This window comes from Nannospalax galili, unplaced genomic scaffold, assembly GCF_000622305.1.
Source record: "Nannospalax galili isolate Female #2095 unplaced genomic scaffold, S.galili_v1.0 scaffold973, whole genome shotgun sequence".
Lineage (NCBI taxonomy): Eukaryota > Metazoa > Chordata > Mammalia > Rodentia > Spalacidae > Nannospalax > Nannospalax galili.
In genome coordinates, this window is record NW_008334020.1 from 1,973,235 (window position 1) to 1,999,317 (window position 26,083).

Below are 26,083 nucleotides of genomic sequence, written 5' to 3' on the forward strand. Positions count from 1 at the left end.
CAATATGTTCTCTGTGTAGCCCCAGCTTGCCTACAACTGGCTATGTAGACCAGACTGTCTTTGTTCTCACAGAGATCTTCCTGCCTCTGCTTCTGAGTGCAGGGATTAAAAGCATACACCACCATGCCCAGCTCTTTTGTATCTTAATTTGTCTTTATTTCTGGTTATCCAAGAAAAAGATGAAATTATCCCATGATGTGGGCTTTTCATTCCTGTGAATGCATTTTAAATGTAGAATTCATGTTCCACGCATCTAAATTCTCAATGAAGTTCCACTGCAATTGTTTGAAAATTTAAAAAATTTGTGAACATCGATTAATCAGAATCATAACTTTGTCCCTTGCTCACATTTGGGCCCCTTTCCATTCTCCCTCCCTTCTCCTTCCTCTCTTGCTAGACTTTTCACTCCCCAAACTGTCCCCTTCTGTTTTCACCTCTCCTTTCCCCTCCCTCCCTCCCTCACTTTCTCCCTCCCTCTCTACTTCCTTCCTGCCTTCCTTCCCTCCCTCCCCCCTCTAAGACACAAAAACTTGGAATGCATTATCTTGTTTAATTTCTAGACCTCTTTAAGACAGAATTTTTTTTGTAAATGAATTAGCTAAATTCCAAAGAATTTGAGTGATGTCTATGACAGCAAAGATTTGAAAATAGACCCAGTGTTACTTCACATAAGTGAGAGAAAAGAGTACATGAATGCTGTTCTACCACACAAATCTCTACTTTGTCTCAGTTTTAGCCTTTACCCCAGTTTTCTACAACTCTGTTTTATGCTACTCTGACTATACACATGATCCTCACTTTTCAAGAAAATCTTGTCTATAGAAGCATTTTACTCAGATATACCTGGTGTTCTTTGAGATCCCTTAACACTCACACATTCAATTTACAGACTTATACCTTCCAGTATAAAGTAAATTGGTTTAAATCTCATCTTAACATTTCTAAAATCATTTCCTAATCTGTGAATGAGATATTTGCATTAAGTACAACGTTGCATGTAAAGGTCTTAACACATGACATTGGCCTGTCTTACAAGTTCATTTCCTCCGTTTGTTAAACAGACAACTGAAACCCTACCTTGCATGGGTTGTACTGACATCAGTAACCACTCAGGTCACAGAAACTGTCCATGACCATATCACTGATGGGCTAAACAGAATCCATTGCTCATGAATTAGGCAGGTGGATTCTACCATCTTCTTTTCTCATAGTGGAGCTGGGAGTCAGTCTGCATATCAGCTGTTGAATAACTGGGAAGTGTGTGTGAAATGGCCTTCCAGAGAAAAACATACATCTGAGAATCTGAGATGAAGAGGGTCTTGTCATCATAGTAGCCCTAATTTCAATTTTTTCATATATATATATTTTTTTACTATGTTAAATTCTTTGAGAAGCTCCTCTTTTCTAGTTAATGTTCTTGATATTTGCAATATAAAAGATAATATGGAGAATCTTCTCTTTTCTAGTTAAAATTGGTGTTAGTAAAATGATATTCAGAATAACAAAGTTAACTTAAAGTTGTTTCAAGTTACTTGTATTTGAAATGTGCTAATAAGATTGTAAGTACTGGGGTCTGGAGAAATACCTTAGTAGGTAAATTCCTTTCATGTAAACATAAGAATTTGAGTTCAATCTTGAGAACCCACATAAAAAATGAGATGTAGTGACACATGTCTGCAATACTAGTGCCATCGAGGGACACAGGTGGATCCCTGGTCCTTCCTGGCAAAGCAACCTGACTTAATTGACTGAGCTCCAGTCAATGAGAATCTCTGTCCCCCAAAATCAAGGTGGATGCCTCCTGAGAAACAACACTCCCCAGGGTTGATCTCTGGCCTCTGCCTGCATGCGTGGCACGCGTGCACACACACACACACACACACACACACATACACAGACACACACAACCACACAAAGACCACAGGTATCATTGTTAGTCATATGAATTTTAAAAATGATATTCAAATATTTATAAATTCAACTGTTGCCAGGTATTTATTCAGCTCTACACTATACTGAACTATGGATTCAACATTGAACATTGAATTGACATGTAGTAGTTCCATGAAGTAAAGTGAATAAATGAAAACCTGTCAGAGATCTGGTAAGGGAAGTGCAGGATTCTATGAAGCATTCATTCATTGGATGTATAACAGTGATGATGGGAATTTCTCAAGCTGACATTTAGGAGTTGGTGGGATGTATGTACACACAGTTCAAAAAGCAAAAGAGAGTTAGTAGAAGACAGATGGTAGAGAGAAAGAACAGGAACAAAATCCAGTGCATTTAGAAATGAGTTTGGTGCATCTGGAATTTGTAATCGGTGTGGGCAATCTTTACAGCAAATGATTCAGGCTCTGCCACTCTAGTAGCCCTAAGACAGTGTCCTAATTAGTTTCAACTGTCATCTTGCCATGGCCTAGTCACCTGCAAAGGAAGTCTCAATTGAGTGATTTCCCAGATCACATTGGCCTATGGCCTTGACTGTGCATGACAGTCTTGAGAGTTAACTGATGAAGGAGGACCCAGCTCACTGCAAGCGTCACCATTCTCATGGCAGTGAATCACCTGGGCTGTACAAGAAAGCTAGTTAAACATGAGACTTGGAGTAAGCCAGCAAGCTTTCCTTCATTATTTCTGCTTCAAGTTCCGGCTTGGGTTCCTGCCCTGAATTCCTTCAGCAAGAGACTGTGACCCAGAAGTATAAGCCAAATAAACCCTTTCCTCCCCTAAGTTGCTTGTGGTCAGAGTATTTTATCATAGCAACAGAAATCAAGCTAGAAGTGACAATATTGCGGTCACTGACAGTGTATCAGCAAGTGAGTGTTGCTGTACTTCAGGACATGAGCAGCTAGTTAGCAAGCTCCCAACTCAGTGTAAAGAGGGCAACAGCAGGACCATGAGTCCTGGTGACAGAGCACTTGGAAACTCTGAAATAAAGCCCAGATTATCTTAATAATACAAAGCACTGTTTAGTAAGTTGAGGTTGAGAAAGATGACTTCACAGTTTAGAAACCCTTTTTAGCTACCTTATACAGACAGGATTGTAAAGCAAGGAGCAAATGAAAGAAAGATTTGGACTAGGGGAAAGTAGTTACAGAGTGACAGAAACATATTTTCACCCTAAGATAGAACTGCCAAGGCTGGCAGACAATTAGAAGCGAGAGGTCAGAGAGAGCATACCAGGACAATTACCAGGTTTCAAGATTGCACATTGAAGTATGGTTTTTCTTCAATGAAGCAATGCAAGAAGGGCTTTACAAATGGGACAAATATTTGCAAGATTCTGAATTGGAAGCACACTGAAGAAATAGTCCTGTTAGGCTTTCATGATACATGAATGTTTCATGTGGAAATATGAGGGTGGACAAAGTCTGGAAATAAATATATTTGACCTTGTATGGCATTGTCAACAAACCACTGGAGTCTGTTGTTTCTGGCTGCTAGACTGTCTTGTCAAGTTTGGGAGCCTCACCCCAAATTGTAGGTGAGGAAGAGATGGATGGCTTGTGGTGTAAAGATGGACTCAGACATGAAGCCAGCCAAGCCAAGCACACTTCTCAGCACCCTCTTTACGTGATCAAGAGAAAATGAAGCTCATGGAAGAGCCTATGAATCTATAGCCAGACAGAAATAAGAAAATCAGGACAGTGTGACATCAAGTAACTGATGGCAGAGAGGATCAGAGGAAGTGGATGGCCCTGTCCACACACATTTGAAGGAGAGAATCTCACAAAGCTGAGGATAAGCTCTGTTGAGTGGGATTTCTCAAAATGTTACAGATACTGGCAATTCCAAGTTGAAGTAGAATTCATTAACTTCCTTGCATGCAAAAATAAAAAAATAATTCAGAACAACTTTTAGGATCCCTTTTAGATTCTTAGAATAATTTCTATAAGAAGTACAAGTGTGGGAGTTGGAAAGATAACAGTTAATAGCACTGACTGCTTTTCCAGAGGACCCATATTCAGTTGCCAGCTTACACATGGTGGCTGACTAACTCCAGTTCCAAGGGATCTGATTCCTTCTTCTGGCCTCCATGAGCATTGCATGCATGTGGTGCACTTGCATATATGCAGACAAGCACTCATACACATATAACACAGAAATAAATAAAAAAGGTAAAAGAAGTATGAGTGGCACTTGTGATCAGTCAGCCTAGCTGAAACTCCAAGATTCAAGTCCAATGAGAGAATTTGTCTGAAGGGAATAGTGTGGAGAGTGATAGAGGAAGACACCGGTGGTCTCCTCTGGCTTTCACAAGGGCATGTAACCACATACACACACACACACACACACACACACACACACACACACACACATGGTGGTCTCCTCTGGCTTTCACAAGGGCATGTAACCACACACACACACACACACACACACACACACACACACACATGCGCACACAGAGTTATGTGAAAAAATGTCATTACACTAAAATATATTTTCCAGAAGGCTCTATTACAGTACAAATGAAAAAGATTTTAAGCTTAAAACATTTCCAATCTGTGTTTGTAGGTTTATACATATATTTATTCACACATATGTATGTGTGTATGCCCATCATGCACATATAGGTGTATATGTATAATATGTTGTGCTTACATATACATGTATGTGTGTGCTAAACAACTGCAAGCAGACAACTCTTTGATACTATTAGATGCTCCACAAGAGCAAAGTCTCCCTGTCTCTTTAGTCACTGTCTACCTAAGTTAGCATAATGTTTAGTTTACAGTAAAGTACTTGGATGAATAAGCAGGGCTCTGTACAGTTATAAAATCATTATCCCCTTTGGTTCCATACTTTGACACAGTGAACCCAGAAGAGCATTGACTGCAATTTTGGATTTTTGTTGAAGACCTTAGCAAAAAATACGACTTATAACAGCAGAAATCAGAAGAACAAAAACAAACCAACCTTGGTGCTATGAATGTGTAGCCAGATTCTTCAAAATTGTCTGGTTTTAAGGTTTCTGAATCTGTGAATTTAATGTTATAGGATTAGATAAATGATACAGAGTGCAAGCTCCAATTGTCTGTGACAATAAAGGCATTAGACCAAGGACCTAGTAAGAAGACTTTTCAAACAGACTACTTATATACAAAAAGTTGAAAAAAAATACATAACTGTAAAGGTTCTCAATGCTTCCCAATATAATGATATCATAACATAGATAAACTTCAGTCAATAATTATTACAGTTATTTAATATAAAATGTTAACAACACTTTACCCATTTACTAATTCTAATATAACTGAATATCTTTAAAGCCTCTGAATAGCTACATTATGTCAAGTATTTTATTTAAAATATCAGTGAAGTTTACTCACATAATGATAAAATGCTTTCAATAAATTCATTAATGCATTTAGTGAAGTAATAGGATTCTTTATATTAGATATGAATTAGTAGGTGAACAGATTAAACACCACATGGTATCTAAATAACCCAACTTAAATGTGACAGATTGCATAACCAAATACAACATACTCTGCCCCATTTTGCTGCTAACTACAGAATATTCATGGAGGAAAATCTAGGAAATGAGAAGCACAGAGGATAATATCCAATAGGAATGACAATATCAATGGAAATGTCAAGAGCACTAAACAGAAAGAAATTGAGCAACAAGAAAATACTTGCCCTTCATTTTCCCCTTTTTTGCTGTAAATCCATCAGAAAGAGAAAGCAGGGAAACAGAAAAAAAAACAGGGTAAAGCAAAGGGGGTCACAAACAATATTTTATTCAATGACTTTGTTGAATAAAAATATTGTGCATAGATCAAAGGTTCATTCATGTTCAGCTGTACTCTGGAAAAAAAGACACGCAGATTTGAAGTCTGGGAGATATGACCTGTCAATTTTACTAGATTCTTCTCTCTGTACTGTGATTATTTCAAGGGTCTGTTTTTGCAAAGTGGTGGATGCAATGCAGGACCAATGATGCCAGCTCTTAGCAGAAGCACTTACCAGTCCTCAAAGACTCCCTAGTCACCCCCTCATTTGTCAAGTGAAGAACTAGCTCATGCAAAATTGCTTATTGTTAAAAGACCATCATATCTATTAAGTAAAAGTGCAAATGTAAACTTTAAGATACTACAGTAAACGAATGACTCCCACTACTGCGAACAGCCAAAAAGAACTGACACAGAAATGAAGGGAAATAGTTTAAAGTCAGTGGTAAAAGATACATAGTTTTTCCCTGAATCCTAACAAAAGTTTTAGGTTGATAATAATAATCGAGCTGTGTACAAAGGATATGATGGTCATTTTGCTTAACTAAAGCTAGCCATCAAAAACGAAATAAAAATTAACAATGACTTGAAATATGTACTGGTGTTAATTACTCCACGTTCCAAATGATGCTTTAAAAATCCATCTGAGTCACTAAGACATTAATTTGGGTTATGAAAAAAAGCTAATTGCCAAGCACAGTATTATTCTGGCTAAATGCAAAAAGAAAACAAGAAAAGGAAAGATAAGAAAAGAAAAAGCTTTGATAGCACAGCGCCACGAGTGGAGACCATGTTGGTAATTAGGATGTGAAACGTTCCACACCAGCTAGCAGACCCTTAAAACGACAGCCACAGAGGACACAGCACTGCAATGATTCTCTGAGCACATAGCAAGGCAGGGAAGGGCGGTGGGGACTGCCAGTGAGACTGGAGTACCTGCTCATATTCTATCCATGTAGAATATTTCTTGTTCCTTGCATGTTTGGAATGGATCAGAATCATTGCTATAGATTTGATAATAAAACCTACTAAAATGTATAAGCCTTGGGTATTCCAAAATCTAGGTATAAACGTCTGAGACTAGGAAATAACAAATAGACCCTGAAGTTGCTTTCACAGTACTTACATCTGGCCTGAGTTATTGTCTCTTCTATTTTGGCTTTTATATAGTAAAAACTGTAGGTTGGTAATACCAAGGCCAAACTGCAATAGAAACAAGAGAAGCATAAACACAAACAAACAAAATGAAACACAACTTAAAAAAAAAGACACATCGAGTTCGTAGGAAAATCCAAAGATCTTCCTCATGGGAAGGAAAGGACATATTACTTTGACAAGAAAATGCATTCAGCAAATCAAGTTCTTAATTTCCACCTTGCTAAACAGCCATCCAGTTCTTTATAGGGTGGGGAATTAAGAGACAGGTAGGAAATAAGCTACTGAATGAAGCCATAAAATAATTGAGGAAGGATGCCTTGTGCCTGCTGTGTTTCCAGAGCTGTGTTTCCAGAAAATTACTCAAATACTACAAAATTTGACAAAAAAAAAAGAAGAAAAATAGGGGTATGAATTTAAAAAAAGTAAATGTCATACCAGTTATATACTCCCTTATTATATAGTGAGAAATGCTTTGCAACAAACATTAAGAATTACAAATGTAAGAGTTAACCTTGTTATCATTCACAGTGCACAGAGCCATCTGAAGTATATTCCTTGGAGGGATTAAAAACCGACTATATTAAAACTCTCGTTTTAGGGCCGTTTCCCCAGTATCTGCCTGAGAACAAACTCAAACCATTTATAGAGGTCACTTGTTTCATTGCTTCTTATTCACTTGCCCAGTGTCCTGTACAACTGATTTACTTCCAACATGCCACATGATTGAGCATTTTGTTATTATGTACAGAAAAATTACAGTAGATGTCCTGATTGGGGGAAGAGTTCCACTGCAATCTTAGGCCAACTTTGGAATGTTTTAATCACAAGGAATATTAAACAAACTTGTCACCCACTTTGTTTCCCTGATTGTTCACATTAATAAGCTGTCAGGCAGGTAACCTTACTCTTTTTTGAAATTTCTAATTAATAGAACACCAGAGGCATTAGTTTTTAATTCAGATTGGGCAATTTTCCGAAGTAAAATTATTGTCTCTCATTGGCTAAGACACAAGTGGAAGGTATGGCCGACAGCTACAAATCCACATTTGCCATTGCAAATGACCTTTGCTGTGCCCTGAATATAAAAGGAAGCTAGTGAGGCTGGGCGTGGTGGCACACGCCTTTAATCCCAGCATTTGGGAGGCAGAGGCAGGCGGGTCTTTGTGATGCGAGGCCAGCCTGGTCTACATCATGAGTTCCAGGACAGCTGGGGCTACAGGGGCTCAAAAAGACAAAAAAAGAGAAAGGAAGCCAGATGCAAGATATGAAGGCATTTCCAAGACAACCAATGCAACTACTTACAAAGAGCAGTTCCTGATTAGCAGGACAAATTGTGCCATATGTGTACACTGGTACCATTTACCCCAACTATTAGTGACACACAGGGAAAGGTGTGCATTCTAGGTATTTGAGTACTTTTAGGTATTTGTAGATCCTTAAGTCACACAAGCCTCATGCACCCCCAGATTTTGGAATAGAGATCCAAACAGCCATTTCATTATATGTTATTGATGGGCAATATGGAATAAACCAAAATACAAAATTTTGGATTTATCAATATAAACTTTAAAATTTCTTTGCACGAATTTTAAAGTGCAAGGGTTTTCTTGCTAAAATTGAGTTTTGCAATAAAGACAGCAAAATGAGTAGATGCTTGTTACCCTCAGTTCCCAAAGCTCTCACACCATTAACTAATTCATAGACTTCCTTATAAGAAAAGGTCAGGTAAATATAATGTTATGTAGATTTAATGAAAATTATAGGTAACTTCAAGTGGAGGCAAAGATTAAAATTAACATAAGCAATGCAATCATCCAGAGGGCAAGATGGCATTTCAGGATTCATTTGTCATTTTTAAAAGATAGAACTGAATTACTGAGTATTTGAAGACTGTCTCCTATAAATTCCTCTCTAGGGAAATTAGGGTATTTTTATTGCTCCATCAGCATTTATTGGCAGAAGAAACTTCTAATTAAAACTGAGAACATTTTATCAGGACTGATGCAGTATCCCTCCATAAGCTTGAGTTACCTGTCACGCACCACAGAAAGTGGTGTAGAAACCCTTAGGGACCCTGACATTTTTAAATTAGCATATTAAATACATGATGCATTGGCCTGCAAATCTGATGTTGTTAGTCATAGCCACAATTCATTCTATGGAAAATTAAGATATATCTATTTCCAACTCAACCACACAGTTGCTTCTTCCACATACTGCAGATAAAATCTTTACCAACATTCCAAAGCCATGGTGTGGTCATATGCAAGGTCTCCTTGATCTTGCCGTATAACCCAAATACACCAAGGCTGCTTTATTTCAGCGTAGACATTAGAGTTTAATAAAGCAAGTGACACCGGATGGATGATAGTTTTGTGATTCACATAAACTTAGTTAACTGAGTTAAACGGAATATAACACACTTTTCAACTCAATTATTTATCCCCATCAAAAAAAAAAAGAACACATTCCCATAAAATAAGTAATTATTCCATTTCAAAATGTGGTACCTAATTTGGATCAAATTTTAAGAAGATAGAAATGTCTTGTGTCTGACATTTAGTATCTCATTTGTTTAATAAAACTTCATATTTTCAAGCTAAAAGTGATATTTTGTTTGCTATCTGTGAATTTATCAGCCTAGCCATGAGGAAAGAATTTCTATGGGGGAGAACATAATTTAGAGACTGGGGAATGGACTGTGTGAGGAAAGAAAGCACAGTAAGGAAGCTGAGGTCCCTGCAGAGTCTGGCACGGAGACAGAAGCAGCAAAGTGGCATGGCAGAAGCTTGGTCAGGAGATGGGATACGAGCATCATTCCTAGAAGATCTAATTTAGTGTTTTGTGAGCAAGGAATGACACTGAATTTGTGGAAAGAACATTAATCTCCTCACACTATGCATAATTCCTGGGTGTGTAAGTAAAGATTTGGAAAAAGACCATTTGTGAGACAATTACAAACCCACACTAGCACGGTTCAATGAAAAATTTGAATATTCCCTGAAGGGGCCTTGCACCTGCCTTAAATCAACCATCATTGATGACTTGTTGTCACACCCAAAACGATGCAATGTTTTTGCACTTTGTTTACCTAGACAACAAAGACCTGAAGCACATTCCCACCAGGGCAACGGATACTTTGTCTGCAATGAAACCATTTCTCAAGAGGCAGAGCTCCCAGGTGCCCTGTACCTTCAGTTTACAAATTTATCCCCTAGCCGAAAAATGGAAATATCAAAATTAGAGGAAAAAAACCCAGCCAGTTATTTGTATATGCCCATGAAGAGTTTGGAAATATAATGAAATGTCTAGAAAAAAAGTCAGAGAAAGAATCAGTACACAGAAATAAGTAAAATAATTACAGGTAATTCTAGTATTTCATGATAAATTCTAAAACACGTCAAAACTGAGAAAACAGAGGACTGGCATGTACTATATCAGGAGGACATGAACATCTGTGTTCTTTTCTATTCTCTGCATGCCATCAGAAGAACAAAAGGAGATGGTTTCCTATGAGAACATTGTAGCTCTTGGATATCTCTAGAACTCTAGGCTCCCCAAAAAGGTTATGTACATGTTCTGGGGGTTTGGGAAGGAAAGAAATAGAAAATGAAATGGCTGAGTCTACCACAGTCATTTAATTAGGATTAACATTGATTGGATATTCAACACAGAGTAAACAGATATCCACACATGAATGCTACAACAGAAATTTTGGGGATGATTTTCTGAATTGACAAGATGAGACAGATTGAAAGTTTCTTCAATTTTAAAGTATTTCCTTTTCTTCAAATTGAAATTCTTCAATTCTATACACATTCGTAAAGTGCTCACTATATGCTGCTGTCTTTTGGGTGTGAGGGTCAGACGTACATGAAGGCAGTAATCTTTACTCTCGTAAAACTTAGCTTTGAGAAAAAGAGGAATGATTAGTGGTGGAATCACATGTCTATAAGTTTCATATACATATAAGTGTTTGCACATAATGTCAAATGGTGAGTTATAAAGCATGGTGCTATGTATACTATCATTATTGTTATTACTATTATTAATTATTTGGTCTTTTTGAGGCAAGATCTCCCTGTAGCCTCAGTTGGCCTGGAACTTACTATGTGCAACAGGCTGGTCTGGATCGTACAGAGATCCACCTGTCTCTGCCTCTCAGGTGCTGGCATTAAAGGCATGCACCACCAGGCCCAGCTATTTACTATTTTAATTAGACGTGTTGGAAACATGTTTATGAGAAGTAAGGAAAGGCATGAAGACCAGAGAATGAATAGGTGACCCATTCTTGCAAAGTCATTTTAAGTCAACATAACTTCAAGAACGAAGTGTGATGCAGAATGGTAGCACTGTCCATGAGAAGCAGCAAGAAAGACTTGGTGGCTTGTCCAGAGATCTTCAGTCGAGGATGTGAGCACTGAGTTCAGAATACTGGTCATGAACAAGGCCAGAAGGTTTATGGAATTGATGGCCATGACAGACTCTGTTATATTGAATGAAAGGGTAAAATAGGGGATTTGAGTGGAGTTGAAATAAACAACTAAAGTCAATTATTATGATCATTACTGTTCTGTGTTGAGATTAGAACTAAAGAGAAGAGATAGAGCTACATATGTAAGTAGTTATATACTGTGGTGGGAGTGGAAACTTTCCTGACTACCCCTGAGAGAAAATGCACAAGGAAGTTATAGGCTTCAGGAAGAAAAAAAAAAAAAAAGAACAACAAAAAACCAAAATCATCAAAAGCCATGTATACCATCCTAAGTAAACTGTGCTGTTGAGATCCCCAGGCTCTCACAAAGGCCTCATAAATGAGATAGTTGCTATGTTAGTTTATGAACACTGTACTTCAGTCACCTCTTTAGTGACATGTGGTGTCAGGAATAATTTGTAGAGTATAAAGCTGTGGGAGAGGACATTGTACAAGATGCAGAAAATGACTCTGGAATAGGTGACTAAGAGATGAGATCATCAGAGGCCTAGAGATCAAGAAATAGGGATCAAAGTACAAAAAAAATCATCTTTCTTAATACTACTTAAGTGTAGAACAGGGATCTCATACATTTTCAAACTCTCTATTTGTCCATGAATAGAAAAATTATAGAAACTGAGAGTGAGCTTTTAGAAAATTTTACAACAATTTGACGGACTGTCTTTAAGTCTGTGGACTATAATGACAAAAATTAAACTTATGATTTTAATATATTATAAGATTTACTAGCAAATAATTTTTTGTTTTACTTTATAACAGTGTGGATAGGTCTAAAACAGGGTCCATAGACCATGGATCTATGTGAATGTAGGAGAGTGAAAGTGAGACCACCTTGGAAGAATAAGGAAAGACAATGAACATGGAGGAAGTGTGAGTGTAGACGTGGTCTGATGATATGAACTCCGAAGATAGAAATTATCAAGAGGGAGAGAGAATGAGTCACAAGCAGACATATTGCAGTATGCTAAGGATGCCAGACACAGGAGCAGAGCAAAGTGGGAAGCTCTGAGGAGATCTGGGTGGGGAAGAAGAGTGAAGCAAACAGTCAAGTTTGAAGAGAGGAGAGCATCATAGAGGAGAGTACTGAGTATTGGGCTGTCCAGGTGTCTGAGATCCTGGCAAGAAGACAGAACCCAGACATTATTAAACTGCTATTCAGAGGGCTGAGTAATTTTATATCAGATATTATGAAGACATACCATTATTCTTGTTAAAATATGACCTAAATGCAAGCATTAGAAGTTAAATGGAAACAAAAGAGGAAGTCAATGGAAGTGATAACTACAAATTATGGGGATTACATCAGCTTTTATTACTATTGTAATTATGGGAAATTTTCATTTTAAATATTATACTTCTAGCTTCTGTTCATCTTTCACATTCTGAAAATCAGGGACTGCAATTTATTTGTATGTGGGAGAGAGTAATTTTTCATTGACAATTCCATTGAAAATAGCTAACAAAATACAGTTTCAATATTAATTTATTGAAAAACTGGCTACCAAATATTATTAAAAAAACACACTGAACTGAACAGTCCTTTACACAAAAGAAATATGAATATAGTTAAGTACCTGTAATCCGTGCCATTGACAGGTGTCCATGTGTATGTTCTATTCCCTTTGTCAATGTATCTCTAGAAAAAATTAGACATGGCCATTACCACCCCATAGCTATATGGATTTATAGGAAGAGTAAAAACAATAACATCTACCTGGAAATTCTGGGAGCATTCAGTACCCTTCCTCACAAGTGAATGGTGTATTCTACTGTAGTTTTTGTATTTTTGTTATATGTGTGTGAAGCAAAAACTTAGAGGAGAACTAAGTATCTAAACAAAAAAGGTTAGGAATTTATAAGAATAAAACTTTAAGATTTTATAACAAGGTGCTTTCTTTAAAACTCTGAAGAGGTTTCCTGAAACCCAAATTCAGTAATGAAATAGGACTATGTCCTACTGGAAAAAGTCAAATATTTTCATAGTAGAGTATGCTTTAAAATGATTGCTACTATCAGGAAGTGAATACAATCAGCATGTCTATATACAAAAGCATGATTCCCATTCCACTGTAACTAATAAGTAATGAATTGCTCTGTCACTGACAGAGGACAACACCTAAGCTGAGTAGAGTAAGGATGCCAAGAGTTAAAAAAAACCAACAACAACAACAACAAAAAAAAACACTTCTTGTCTGTAGATGCCTGTGTAGCTGCTGAACAACAGTACGCAATTCCCACTCTTTCTACTTCTGTGTACACTGATGGCACATATGCAACTTATAATTTTTCACATAATCCCTTACTTACTCAGGACATTTGCTTTTTTAAAAGAACAGTTGAATTCTTTATAGAGATGACTATGAAAAGATGTTTACAAATCCATCTGAGGCAGGTTTTTTGAAAAATGTTCAGTAAATCCTACGTAAGGAGAGAGTCTGTTGGAAGCAGGTGATGTTTGAGGAACTAAAATGACTTGCCTTCTAGTGTTGATGTGTGTTAATATTCAACTTTTCTATCTCATGGGTATGAAAACGGTCGAAAGAAAATTTATACAATTTCTTACAACAGAACTTCACTTTCAGTTCTGACTTCAGTCTGAGAAGTTCTGCTGCTTAGCGTGAAACAAAACAAACATTTTAATTGGAAAGTAATCCTGCCAAACTTTACATAAAATAGGTACAATAATTTTCTCTAAGGTATCCTTAAATTCAGAATAATGCATATGGATTGGAAAGTAATCCTGCCAAACTTTACATAAAATAAATACAATAATTTTCTCTAAGGTATCCTTAAATTCAGAATAATGCATATGTTCAACATTACAATTGTTTTTGGTATTTTATAAACTTTAATATTGATAAATTTTTCCATTCATTCAAAGTAGATAGTAAGTTTTGTAAACAAACAGACATCTGCAGAGAGAAGCAGTAATATAGTGGAAGATTAGCAAATACGTCTGTCTACAATATTGCATTTAAGTGAAAAATCTAAAGCTTCTATTGCAGACACATGTAGGCCATAAGTGAATATTGGTTAAAAATTGAACTGATGGCAAATTGAAAGGAGGCAAACAGAAACATGAGATGACTTTATAAGCTGCATAAAGAATGTGAAGGCCAGAGTTCATGGATAAAGAGGGAGAACTTGGCAGAATGGTTAAATATTTTTTATCTTTCCTTTAGAGGGTGAAGGGTAAGACTATGGTTAAATTATAACAAGTTGAGCTGATATTTCAATAAAATGAAATTGATGCAAGCCTTCTTTTATGTTCTGCTAATAGGGATTCATATCAAAATGAAAAAAAAGTCATGTGCTAATAAAGGAGTACATTGAGATTCTCTGTCCAGTTTAGGGAATAATCTGCCAAGAAATTAAGGAGAAAAATATGCTCCCCAAAAGTATGAGATTTGAAGATAAAAGATAAAAGTTGGGCATAAAAGCTGAATTTTTTTCAAGATAGCTGGTCAGGTGACAGCATGCACAAGTCCTATCCAAGCTGAAACCAGACAGAATCCCAGCATAGACATGGGGAAGTGGATAAGAAACCCCAAACCTAAGGAAAATTTTGCAACCACTGGCTGTTAAGAAGGGAAGAGACAGTCTCTTTCAAGGATGGGACTCCTGGTAGGTTAGCCAGGCTCCAGTGGATGAATTCACACTGAAGCACATTTGGGTACACAAATTACACTGCAGGCCTTATTATATAATATATATTGCATAATAGAGTACATTAAATTGGGCTTGGGGGGCTATGAGTGATATGGATGGGGAGGGGAACTAAGTATCAAATTACATTGTATGAAAATCTCAAAAATGAAAATCTCAAAATTTCAATAAAACACTTTCCAGTCATGAAAGCTTCTTAATCCTATCTGATTGTATTCCACACATGAGTGATTAAGGAGAGAGGCACTCAGTACATGCAAAGACCTCTTACACATAAACATGAAGCAGCATCAATTTAACCCATAAACCAGTGATGAACAAGGGAGCTGTGCTACTACATGATTCATTTTCAGATTTAAATATAGTTAAAGGATGAAGGGCATAAATAGCAAAAACAAGATAATTTAAAAGAAACAAGTAAACAAGAAAGTAAAATGATCAAACATGTGCTATTATGAATTAATATAATGCATTAATATTCCTTAAGTTCAATATTACCATAATACCAGTTCTAAGAGATCTATTTCTTATGGTGACATAATAGCTAGGCATAAATTGAAGTTTCAAGGATATACTTTTGTAAGAATATTTATTTTATTTACATGTTGTCCACGTGTGCCTGTGTAAGTGTATACATGTGTGGGGTGTGTGTGTGTGTGTGTGTGTGTATGGTGGGGGGTTTGCTCACAGAGGCCAGAAGAGGACATCAGATCCCTTGGAGATATAGACACAGGTGTTTGTAAACTGCCTGACATAGGTGCTGGGATCTCAACTCTGGTCTTCATGACCGAGCAGCAAGTGCTTTTAACCACTGAGCCATTTCTCCAGGACAAGAATATAGGTTTTTAAAATAAATACATTATTAGTAAGATCACATTAACAAAACTAAAGCAATACCATTTTATAAAAATAAAAGTTAAGGACAGTTGTTAGTTGCCATGACATGGGTGCACTTACCTACATGCAGGCAATACACACATACACATAAAGTAAAAATAATAAATAAAATAGTTAAAAATAAATAAATAATAACAAAAGTTAAGAATATCTTTGTGAAACATTCCTGCAGCTGCAAAGTACCTTAACAAACAAAGAAAAATCTTTCCCTAGGGATAGCTCTACTTTATAAGCAAATGCTAAAAGGATAGCCAAATTACCAATATCTGTATTCTTAATACATACTTCCAGTTAGGAATAAGGCTTAATTCTTACCTCATCTTGAGATTTAACCAGAGTTCTGAAGGTTTTTTCTCCACTTTCTCCATCTATCATTTTATTTCGAATCTAAGGGAAAATGAAGCAAGTCTTTTATTTCAGGAACCAGACTGACCATCTGAAGACATGAAAAGATTTACTTTCAATGTTTTTCTAACTTTAAGGAGTCTGAATAAAATTGGCAGAATGTTTTCACTATTAGAAGTTATTCTCTAGAATTTTAAAGCTGCCACAGGGTATTAATCATTTTATATTATTTTACAATAAGGGAAAAAAATCACTGCAATTTTTGTCAAGCAGTCAGTAATTTTTGAAACATAATTAGTAATGGAGTCATCAATTGTCTTTTGAGTGTGTGCCATTTTAGTAAAAAGTAGAAATGTACGTATATCAACAACATTAGCATGTAACACGGAACACTTGAAATTCCTGCCTTGCCCAAATAACCAATTCCTCATGACAAAGGAGTTAGGCTGTCCTTTATACTTTTTACATTGTTCCTTGCTCATTTTTCAGAGGAATCTCACTGTGCAGCCCCAGAAACCCTTTTTAGGTCAGGCTGATTTCAAACTTGCAGCTATCTTCCTGCCTCTACCCCCGGAGTGGTAGGATTATAGACACGCCCCCATGCCTGACTTGCCGTCCAGAATTTACTTTTATTTGTCATATGCAGCTGTCCTGAAGTATTGGAGGGAGTGAGGGAGGGAGGGAGAGAGAGAGAGAGAGAGAGAGAGAGAGAGAGAGAGAGAGAGAGAGAGAGAGACCTAGTAAGATTTACAACTTGGTGTGGTCACCTTACAATTTTACAAATCCTTACAATTCAGGTCACGTTTATTGACAAACTATTCTAGTCTATCAGAAACTCACAGAATGTCTTTTCACTTACTTTTCCTTTTACATCTCCAGTAATTTACACTTGGGTTTTCCTAACCACAGATGAGTGAAAAAACTTGGTGTAACAAGATAAATACGAAAATTACAGGATGAGGAAATTTTGCTTAAAATATTTTGAGTCTGAAAGTGAAAAGCAGATAGCAGCTGTTTATGGAAGTTTAGCCTCCATTATGAGGTATTTAAAAATAACAAAACTTTAGTATGAAGCAGGTCTTTTGCTAAACATTTCTTATTTATTATTTCACTCAATCACTATGTTGAGGGGAAACTGAGATATTGAGAGACTAAATGAGATATTGTGATGACTCGGAAGGAGTGAAAGGCCAGATCTCAAAATCACCATTATTACTTGGCTCAACTTTATGATACCCAACACTTTGCAACACCCACTACTAACTTAAAGCATTCCAGCATACACTACAGGATACACTGCGATAACTATGAGCTTAATAATTGTCATTTTTATTATTAAACTGATCACTTTTGCTGTTATGAAACAACCCAGCAAGGGAAGTGACATGTGATTTTGGTGTTGGACTAAAACAGAAATGTGCTGAGTGTCCTAAGACAAACATGGCAGATGCTTTCCTCATGTAGCATATCATGTGGTTAGGTGGTTGGAGCCTTTCCAACTTTTCTTTCAACTGCATAACAACATCCATCTTTAAAATTTTTATTGAAATTATTATTTCTGTACTAAAATAGTTAAAATATCTCTACCCTTAAAATGAGCAAGAAAAAAGCCAAACAGAACCTAAAATGTCTATTCGTTCTCAATATGATGTCTTCATTAATAGTGGATGAGGACAAATGTACACATTTTTAAAGAGAAAGTACATTCATCTCTGTGAGCCAGGAGACAGCCTGACGCCAACCTCTGCTCAGCAAATACTTGCAGAATGGAAGAATCTGGCCTCAGGCCTGTGTCTGCTTCAGTCTTGTTGCGTCCACTTACCTCCACTTTAATATCATTCTCTAACTCTGCATCAAGGAAATCCAGCGTGACTGGCTCCTGAGATTTGGGGTTCTACATAGAACACAATAATAATTAAGGACATAACACTAGAAAATGATGCTGTGTAAAGAATAACTTGATGGACATTTAGATATAAATTAATCCCATAAAAGTTACTTACCTAAAACACATTGATAATTGTATAAAGGTTTCTTCTTTCAGAGCTAGGCATTGATTTTTAAGTGCAGTAGACTAATTTTTATTAACTGTCAATTGGAAGCAGGTAGAGACCTGAAATTATTGTTCACTAAGCAGTATTTCCTGCTTTAACATTCACTGTCTTTGACTATTGGTATGTAAGAAAGTTGACTGTGGATGAGGATAGATTATTTAGTCATATATCAGGTGTACTGTTATCCTGGTCAATTTATCTCATATTATTTTAATTTCTTAATCACAAAGAGAAATTATTACATTATTTGGTAGATAGACAACCAGACTCATTTCCTTATAACACCTGGCAAATAATGAAACATGGCATGTTACAGTTCTATAGTTCGGGAGAATAAAGTTATAACAGACATGTATGATTTAATAATTGTAAAATTTTGGATTAAGATAAGTTTGACTACTAATTAGATAGCAGAAGTAAATGCAGTCTGTGTTAGATTAATTACAGGGTCTCTGAATTTTTAACGTGAGCGTCAATAGACACTCAGATTGCCACTGTTTTTAATCACCATTTTAGAGGCTATGCCTCCCAAGACAACAGCAGTAGATAAAATACATTTAAATGAGCACATCATGTTCAGATGGAAAACTGACGCAGTGTACCTCACATGGCATCTGTCTCTGTTATAATTATGTAAAGATGCCTCCTTTCAGGGAACAATCCATTTAAAATAACCAGAAGTTTAAATTCTCATGGCATTCGATGAATAAGGATTCTTTAAGTAAAAAAAAAAAAAAAATTGAACTGTTTAGAGGTGATCCTTGTATCTTCTTTAGGGGTGGAGGGAGCTGGGGATTGAGCTGTGTGCTTCATGTTTGCTCAGCTAGCACTCTACCACTAAGACACTGTACCCAACCTCTGTCTTTTTTAATGGAAAAAAAATCATTGCTTAAGAACTCTGTTACTACAATCAGAAGTTTCTATAATACTGAAAGAAAGTAGTGGAATTTCCAAAAGACAAGACAGCACTGTTTGGATCTATAGGTTTTACATTGGTAGCAAATATTTGAAATGAGGATTCAAGATGAAAATAAAAATCAGTATTGAGATTTCTTGTTAAGCACATGAAATTAAATATAATGTTTCAGAATTTCTTAAGGTCCCATGAAATAAACCATCTTTACACAAACACCAAGTAAGCACTAAAATTTAAATAAACTCAATGCAAAACAAAGTCAAGGCAATCAAATTATAAAATGAAAACAGAAATAAGAATATTTTTCTTACATGCAATGGATAATGCATAGCATGACCAGCCCCAAACAGCATGCAGGGAGGAGCCATTATCAGGAGGAATTGGCAATATGCAGATCATGTCCCAATCCAACATATAAAGACACAGAGAGGAAAATGAAATCATAAATGAAAAATGTCTATGCATCACATATATTGGCAAATGGCAATCTAGCAGAACATGTTTTTAAAATGATTTCTCATCTCTATAAGGACCAGAAAATTGAAAAGCACAGACTTCTAAGAAAGAATGAGTTTAAGAAATCTATTTAGTCTCAAGATCCCTGAAATTGCATTGCTTAAAAACAGAATCAATATCCAATATTTCTCATGAATTTGAGTTTCAACTAGCATAATCTCAAAAGGAGTATGTGATGCTAACAAATTTTAAATTTGCAATAAGTACAAGTTAGTGTTAATATAATATCTCATAGTTTAAAAATGCTCCCCAAATTGAGAAGTCTTATGTGGTTGCTAGTTTGTCATTTGGAGTTTGCTTAGAATGAAACCAAAAGTAAAACAAACCATTATTCAGGTTGCTTATTTTGTAATTATGTCATAATATTTACATGCAATATTTGAGGTTATGGTAAAATAAAAATTCACTAAAATGCACACGAGTACAAAAACTATAATTTAAGATAATACAAAAGTAACATGCAAGGAAAGTAACAAAACAATTTCATAGACTAAGAAAGACATACAGATAATTTTAACCTCTACCAGAATCATAAAAGATCTGAAGACCTTCAGATGCATCAACATGAGATTCAGTTTGTCTTAGAGTTCTAGACCTGGGAGGGAACTAAAGCTTCCACTAGCCCAGAGTTTCTCCACACCTGGGAAGCTTTACAAACTATTCAGAGGCTAAATTCAATCAGAACTTTCATGAGATGGGGCATGCAATAAATACATATATTTAATTTCCTATGTAGGACAGAGAACAAGGATTGGTTTATTTTACTGCTCAAGAATGCAGAGTTGACTATCAATATATCCAAAGAGGATCTCAGCTCACTATTCCACACTTAAGAATCTCTTAACGTCATACTGCCTCTTCACTAGAACGTCATCAAATTTTAAAAAGGAAGTGGTAGCTTGAAAAGGGAAAGATATAATATTCGTGAACTTTCTCTAAGATTTTGAAATTCTCTGATTAAGCTGTGGAAAATGTCCTCTTAGGCTGAGAACCTATAATGAGCCTACAGAAGTAAGCATATAGGTTTGTAATTAGCAAGGAAAAGATGAGTTTGTAATAGTTTGCCAAACAAAAGATTTGTACTATATGTTTCCAATTTGGAACACTTTTAATTAGATGAAAGGAAAATTCTCTAACTTATAAACCAAAAATTGCACTGTATAAATAAGAAGAACAATGTAGCTAAAAATATCTGGTTTATGGAATTTATAACATAGGAACTGTGTCTTTATTTGCACTTAGAAATCAATCTAACAACACGCTGTTAGGAACACATAGATATGATTAATGTCACAAAATTTAATAACAAATTTCTTCATCAGAAGCCATCTCATTCTGATTACTCTGATCAACATTATTATTAGATAAATTTCCTTAGCAATCTTTCAGCCAATGCACACCCTTTACCATGATTAATGCACTTTTCTGGAGCTTATTGAGAAAGGATGCTCATTCCCACCTCATGCCCTGAAAGCCTGAATGTCAGGGAATGTGCCTTTATTTATAAGCTTTAAGAACAGAAGCTTGAGCCCAACTGATTTGGCAAATTTGAAAGCGCTTCTAAGTCTACCTTCATTCACAGTTACCTGAACATTGGGTCTCCTTTTTCTTAAATTAATTGTTGGTATACCTACACCAATAGGCTGAAGTGACAGAGAAATAGTACATTATCCTACATACCAACATAACAAGAGTCCTATCCTCTAGTCCACTTTAGTCAGGCATTTCTGTGATTAGAAATGGAACCAGTGACATATTTACAATTCAATGCACTTGGTAAGTATCATACAGTTCATGATGACAAAAATGTTAATGCTAGTACAAATCATTTTAAATGAATTCTTTTTTCCCATTTTTCCTTAAGTATATAAAAAGTAGAGATATGGGAGACATAGTTTGCCACAGGTAAATGTACTTGGTTAAAAAAATTGAAAAATACAAAGTTTTGGGTCTGGAGAGATGGCTCAGTGGTTAAGAGCACTGGCTATTCTTGCAAAGGACCCAGGTTCTTTTACCAGCATCCACATACTGGTTAACAGCTGTCTGTCACTCCAGTTCCAGGGGATCAGAAATGGTGCACATGCACACATGCAGGGAAAACACTCATACAAATAAAAATAAATAAATAAATAAATAAATAAATAAATAAATGAAAAATACAAATTGTTGAAATGTGTATGACTTAAATGAGAAAAATATAAATATTGGAAATGACCTCTGCAAATTCCTTGGTAACAGTCCTCCCTCAGTGATGGGGCCATATAAGAAGATCAGGCCTGAGAGGTAATTAAGATATGGAGGTACACCCCTCATGATGGATTGGTATTCATATAAAAGAAGCCGGACTTCCTGCCCCATGCCCCCTCTGCCATGTACAGTTAGAGGGAAAAGTTGTCTGCCCGGAAGGAACACACATGCCTTAGTCCTGCATGTCTTATAACTGAAAAAAGTGAAAAATAAGTTTTTATTGTTCAGAAGCCATTAGTCTGTGTTTATTTTTCTCATAGCATCTGGAATGAACAAATATTACAGGATATTAAAACATCTTGAACATTTGAAATTTTTTGCCTTTGTTATCAGAAAAAATAAAAACAGGTCCTATCTATTAATCTAAAAGAGCATTCTGTAATAACACTAGATTTATTTCAAAAATTGACTTCCAGGATGTACATTACACAGAATTGTCTATATAATTGATATCTATCAGAGTTTGTCAAAATGAAGTATCTAACAATATAGTTATTTTAATGAGAAATAAAAAAGTGGGATAAACCAGAATAGATAATTCACTGTTAAAATGTGGTCATGGTGGTGGGGAGGGGCATACACTTTGAACAAATGACAAATCCATAGAAAACAGAAATACAAGAAATTTGTGACTTATATATTGATTGATATTCTGGATTACTTAAAAGGCCCTTTTATAAGCTTCTACAAACTACAAAATTACACTAAAATATTTTGTAATAATAGTATAGTATCAGGAAGAAATCAGGAAACATTGATGCAGTAATACTTGCATAATATTAAATTTATACCTTGTTAAATAATAATGGGTGCTATGAATATAACTTTATTTTCTTTCAATTATATTGACAGAGTTCTGATAAAAGAGTTAAGGTTAGCTTCAATAGTATGCCATGCATTTTTCTATTGGCCTTTACTTAATGTCTAGAATTATCATCTTATACTACATCATCCTTCTATGAGGTTCCTGAAGACACCTTTGTAGGACATAGTATTATAAAATAAAAATCATCATATTCACCCCATTAGTGAAGAAAATTCATAAACGTGTTTAAGTATAAGAAAAAACTTCAGAAAAAAACAGTACATTGATTATTCAGACTTATTTCATAGTTTACTGAAACAGTGTTTTACTGGACTATCTTTTAAACTAATCATAGTTATTATCATATGATTGCTTTAATACTCTAACATGAAATAGTAGAAAATATTTACTGTATAATCCAGAGGAAAATCAACGAGCTTTTAATGGAGACATCTATATAAAATTTGTATTTTCGTTACGATTTTACTAATTTTGGTGAACTGATTATTCAAACTACTCAAATATACATTAGCATCATTAAAGTAGTAATTAGATATTTTTGACCACTGTTAGAGGAATACAGAATGGAAAACCTGTTTCAGACTATGACTACTCATTCCACTGTGAAGGTGATCTGAGTGAACTTACTTCTAGATGATGAGTGCTGTTTCTCCATCATACATGCACTGCTTTCATTTTAAATGCTTTGTCTATGATGTATATTAGTTCTTAAGGGGAGGTTATAGACTACAGCTTTTCTTGCTGTAGCACAAACTTTTATTGACTTTAGATTTAAGTAGGAGGTATAATTTAAAATATACTAGATATACAAAAACTAACACTAATACTTAAAAATTTTAACACTTTATGATTTAAAAGAATAATTTAACATGCCACCTTTTAAAGAACTGCGATACTTTAGTGACTTTAGAAAGCACTCAGGGCATGTCTCTATAAAAATAATACATTTAACATAATGTAAAATGATCACATGAAAATACATTTCAGAATGAGGATTAAAATGTTCATGTTTTTGAACTCAGTGTCAGTAGTTTTCTTTTTTTCTTTTTGGTCTTTTTGAGACAGGGTCTCCATGCAACCCCAGCTGACCTGGAACTCACTATGTAGACCAGCCTGGTCTCGAATTCACAGAGATCTGCCTGCCTCAAAAGTGTTGGGATTAAAGGCATGCACCACCACAACCCTGTGTCAGTAGTTCTTAATTATTGATCTGAACAATATTTAAATGTCAGAAATTCATGTGTGCTTGTAAAATGTGTTTCTGATATATGACTAACATTTAATATCCATACCCTGGGAAAAGGAGGCAGTATGCAAGAATTTACAAAGGATAAAGTACCTTCAGATTAGTCTTCAAAGTTAAATGATAAACTGAAGATGTTTATAAAAATGCAATTATATAAGATTTTTGTAATTTTATATTTAGATAAATGTTTTTCTAGTAATGCTTTAATAAGCATTAATGAAAATTGAAATCAAATGACATATTTTGTGAAAAAAGTTTGTTTTAGGAAAGGAGGCATAAAGATTAGAATAAATAGGTCAGCTACTGAATTCTATGAATTCTGGATAAACACAGTGATTAAAAAGTCCCTCAGTCTGGGAGATAGAAAGTGGAGAAAGTTGTAGGAAGAGAGTACATGGTAAATGTGGCCTGGTAGAAAGAACATCACTAAACTTTATCGAGTTCACACCATGTCTGGACGCCTAGAGCCTTAATGTCACAGATGGGAAAGTGGAGTTCACAAGGTGGGCTGCCTCAGAACAGAATATTATTTCAGCTGAATTTTTAAGAGAAAATGAAGCCTGTTTTCAGATTTTCATGTGTTGTCCTTTGTAACCTTATCATCTATTAAGGGAGGCACACTACACTTTTCTTTTGTCTTTAAGGCTATAAAAATGAGTTTTAGAGTGACAATCCTATTGATAGTTGTCATTAATTACACAAAAAACACTAATTACAATAAACAAATTATATACATACCTTTGGCTGAAGATTTGGGTGCAACAAGACATAACCATTAGGATCAATTGCAAAATAATAGCCATTGGGGCACAGCTGAACAAAGGAGGAAAAAGAGCTTAGAGATCCCTGAATCACAATCTGAAATCCACATTAAATATTTGCAAAGTTTATTTATTATATAGAAGTCTTACAGGATACTAAAGAATAATATGGTGTCTTTACACTTTTTAACTGTGACATCCTTGAATAGGAGAGCATCAAGATTTTCAGATGTACTTAAGTGTTTTCTGGATAAGCTGTAGTGGTACAAAGCTCTGAAATAGAAAGGGCAGCCAAAAGAATAAATTGCCTCTTACTGTAAAACGTGGAGTCAGTCTCTTAATATCGTCCAAAGACACATCAACTCCCATCACACCAAGAATCAACTGGTTCTATAAGGAGATGGCAAAGTTAGTTACTTTATACCAGAAATTTATGTTCCTGAACCAGTGTATATTTATCCTTTTGCTGTGATAACCAATGATTTTCACATTTGTGAATACACATCAAAATATAAACTGAATCCTAACACTCAAGTGGCAGAGACAAGCAGATCTCTGTAGTTTGAGGCCAGCCTAGTTTACATAGTGAGTTCCAGGCCAACCAGGGCTACATAGTGAGACCCTATCTCAAAAAACCCATACACACTCACATACACACACACACACACACACACACACACACTCTGTATGTCAGATAAGGAACTTTTAATGTCAATTTTTGAAGACTGTCAGCTTTGATTGTTCCCATAACTTTATCACACTAATTCTTTAATGCAAATGAGAATTTAATGACTACATACACACTATGATACTTTTTCTATCTTTTAATCCTCATATTTTTCATATGTTAATGTATACTCAACAGTTGCAGCTGTGTATGGACTGACTGGAATATTACAATTAAGAAATAACATGATGGTCTACTTAGAGATTCGTCAAAATGTGCCCTTATTGGTAACAAATCCCCAAGCACTCTGTTAGCAACTTCTCAATGTAAACCATTGGCATCGCAATGGTTTTAGTACCGACTCAAAGAAGGTACATGCCAAATTGCTCCTATATTATTCATGTAAAATAAAGATGAAGATGACATTTAAAATTTGTGTTCTGAAATGTGTTTTCAATAGGATTCCATAGAATATTAAATAAATTTAAAATGTGCTTACCAAGAAAATTATAAAATCTAGTCACTCATTACAAAAATGTTTTAAATTCTGT

The 26,083-nt window shown here is 35.5% G+C and overlaps 1 protein-coding gene across 7 annotated transcripts in view; it reads right to left on the reverse strand.

Moving 5' to 3' along the window:
• Cacna2d1 (calcium voltage-gated channel auxiliary subunit alpha2delta 1) overlaps nt 1–26,083 on the reverse strand; it is a 499,112-nt gene that overhangs the window by 32,168 nt on the left and 440,861 nt on the right. Inside the window, exons 17-25 of one of the 7 annotated variants that reach the window (XM_008828992.3) lie at nt 25,181–25,255; nt 24,843–24,917; nt 21,372–21,428; nt 18,122–18,193; nt 16,270–16,341; nt 12,966–13,027; nt 6,865–6,941; nt 5,647–5,667; nt 4,921–4,981 (exon numbers count right to left, since the gene is read on the reverse strand). In XM_008828992.3, coding sequence (XP_008827214.1) covers nt 4,921–4,981; nt 5,647–5,667; nt 6,865–6,941; nt 12,966–13,027; nt 16,270–16,341; nt 18,122–18,193; nt 21,372–21,428; nt 24,843–24,917; nt 25,181–25,255 — 572 coding nt within the window. Of the gene's footprint in view, nt 1–4,920; nt 4,982–5,646; nt 5,668–6,864; nt 6,942–12,965; nt 13,028–16,269; nt 16,342–18,121; nt 18,194–19,580; nt 19,678–21,371; nt 21,429–24,842; nt 24,918–25,180; nt 25,256–26,083 lie in introns of those variants that run through there. The other 6 variants (XM_017797131.2, XM_008828993.3, XM_017797130.2 and 3 more) reach the window with 6 other exon arrangements.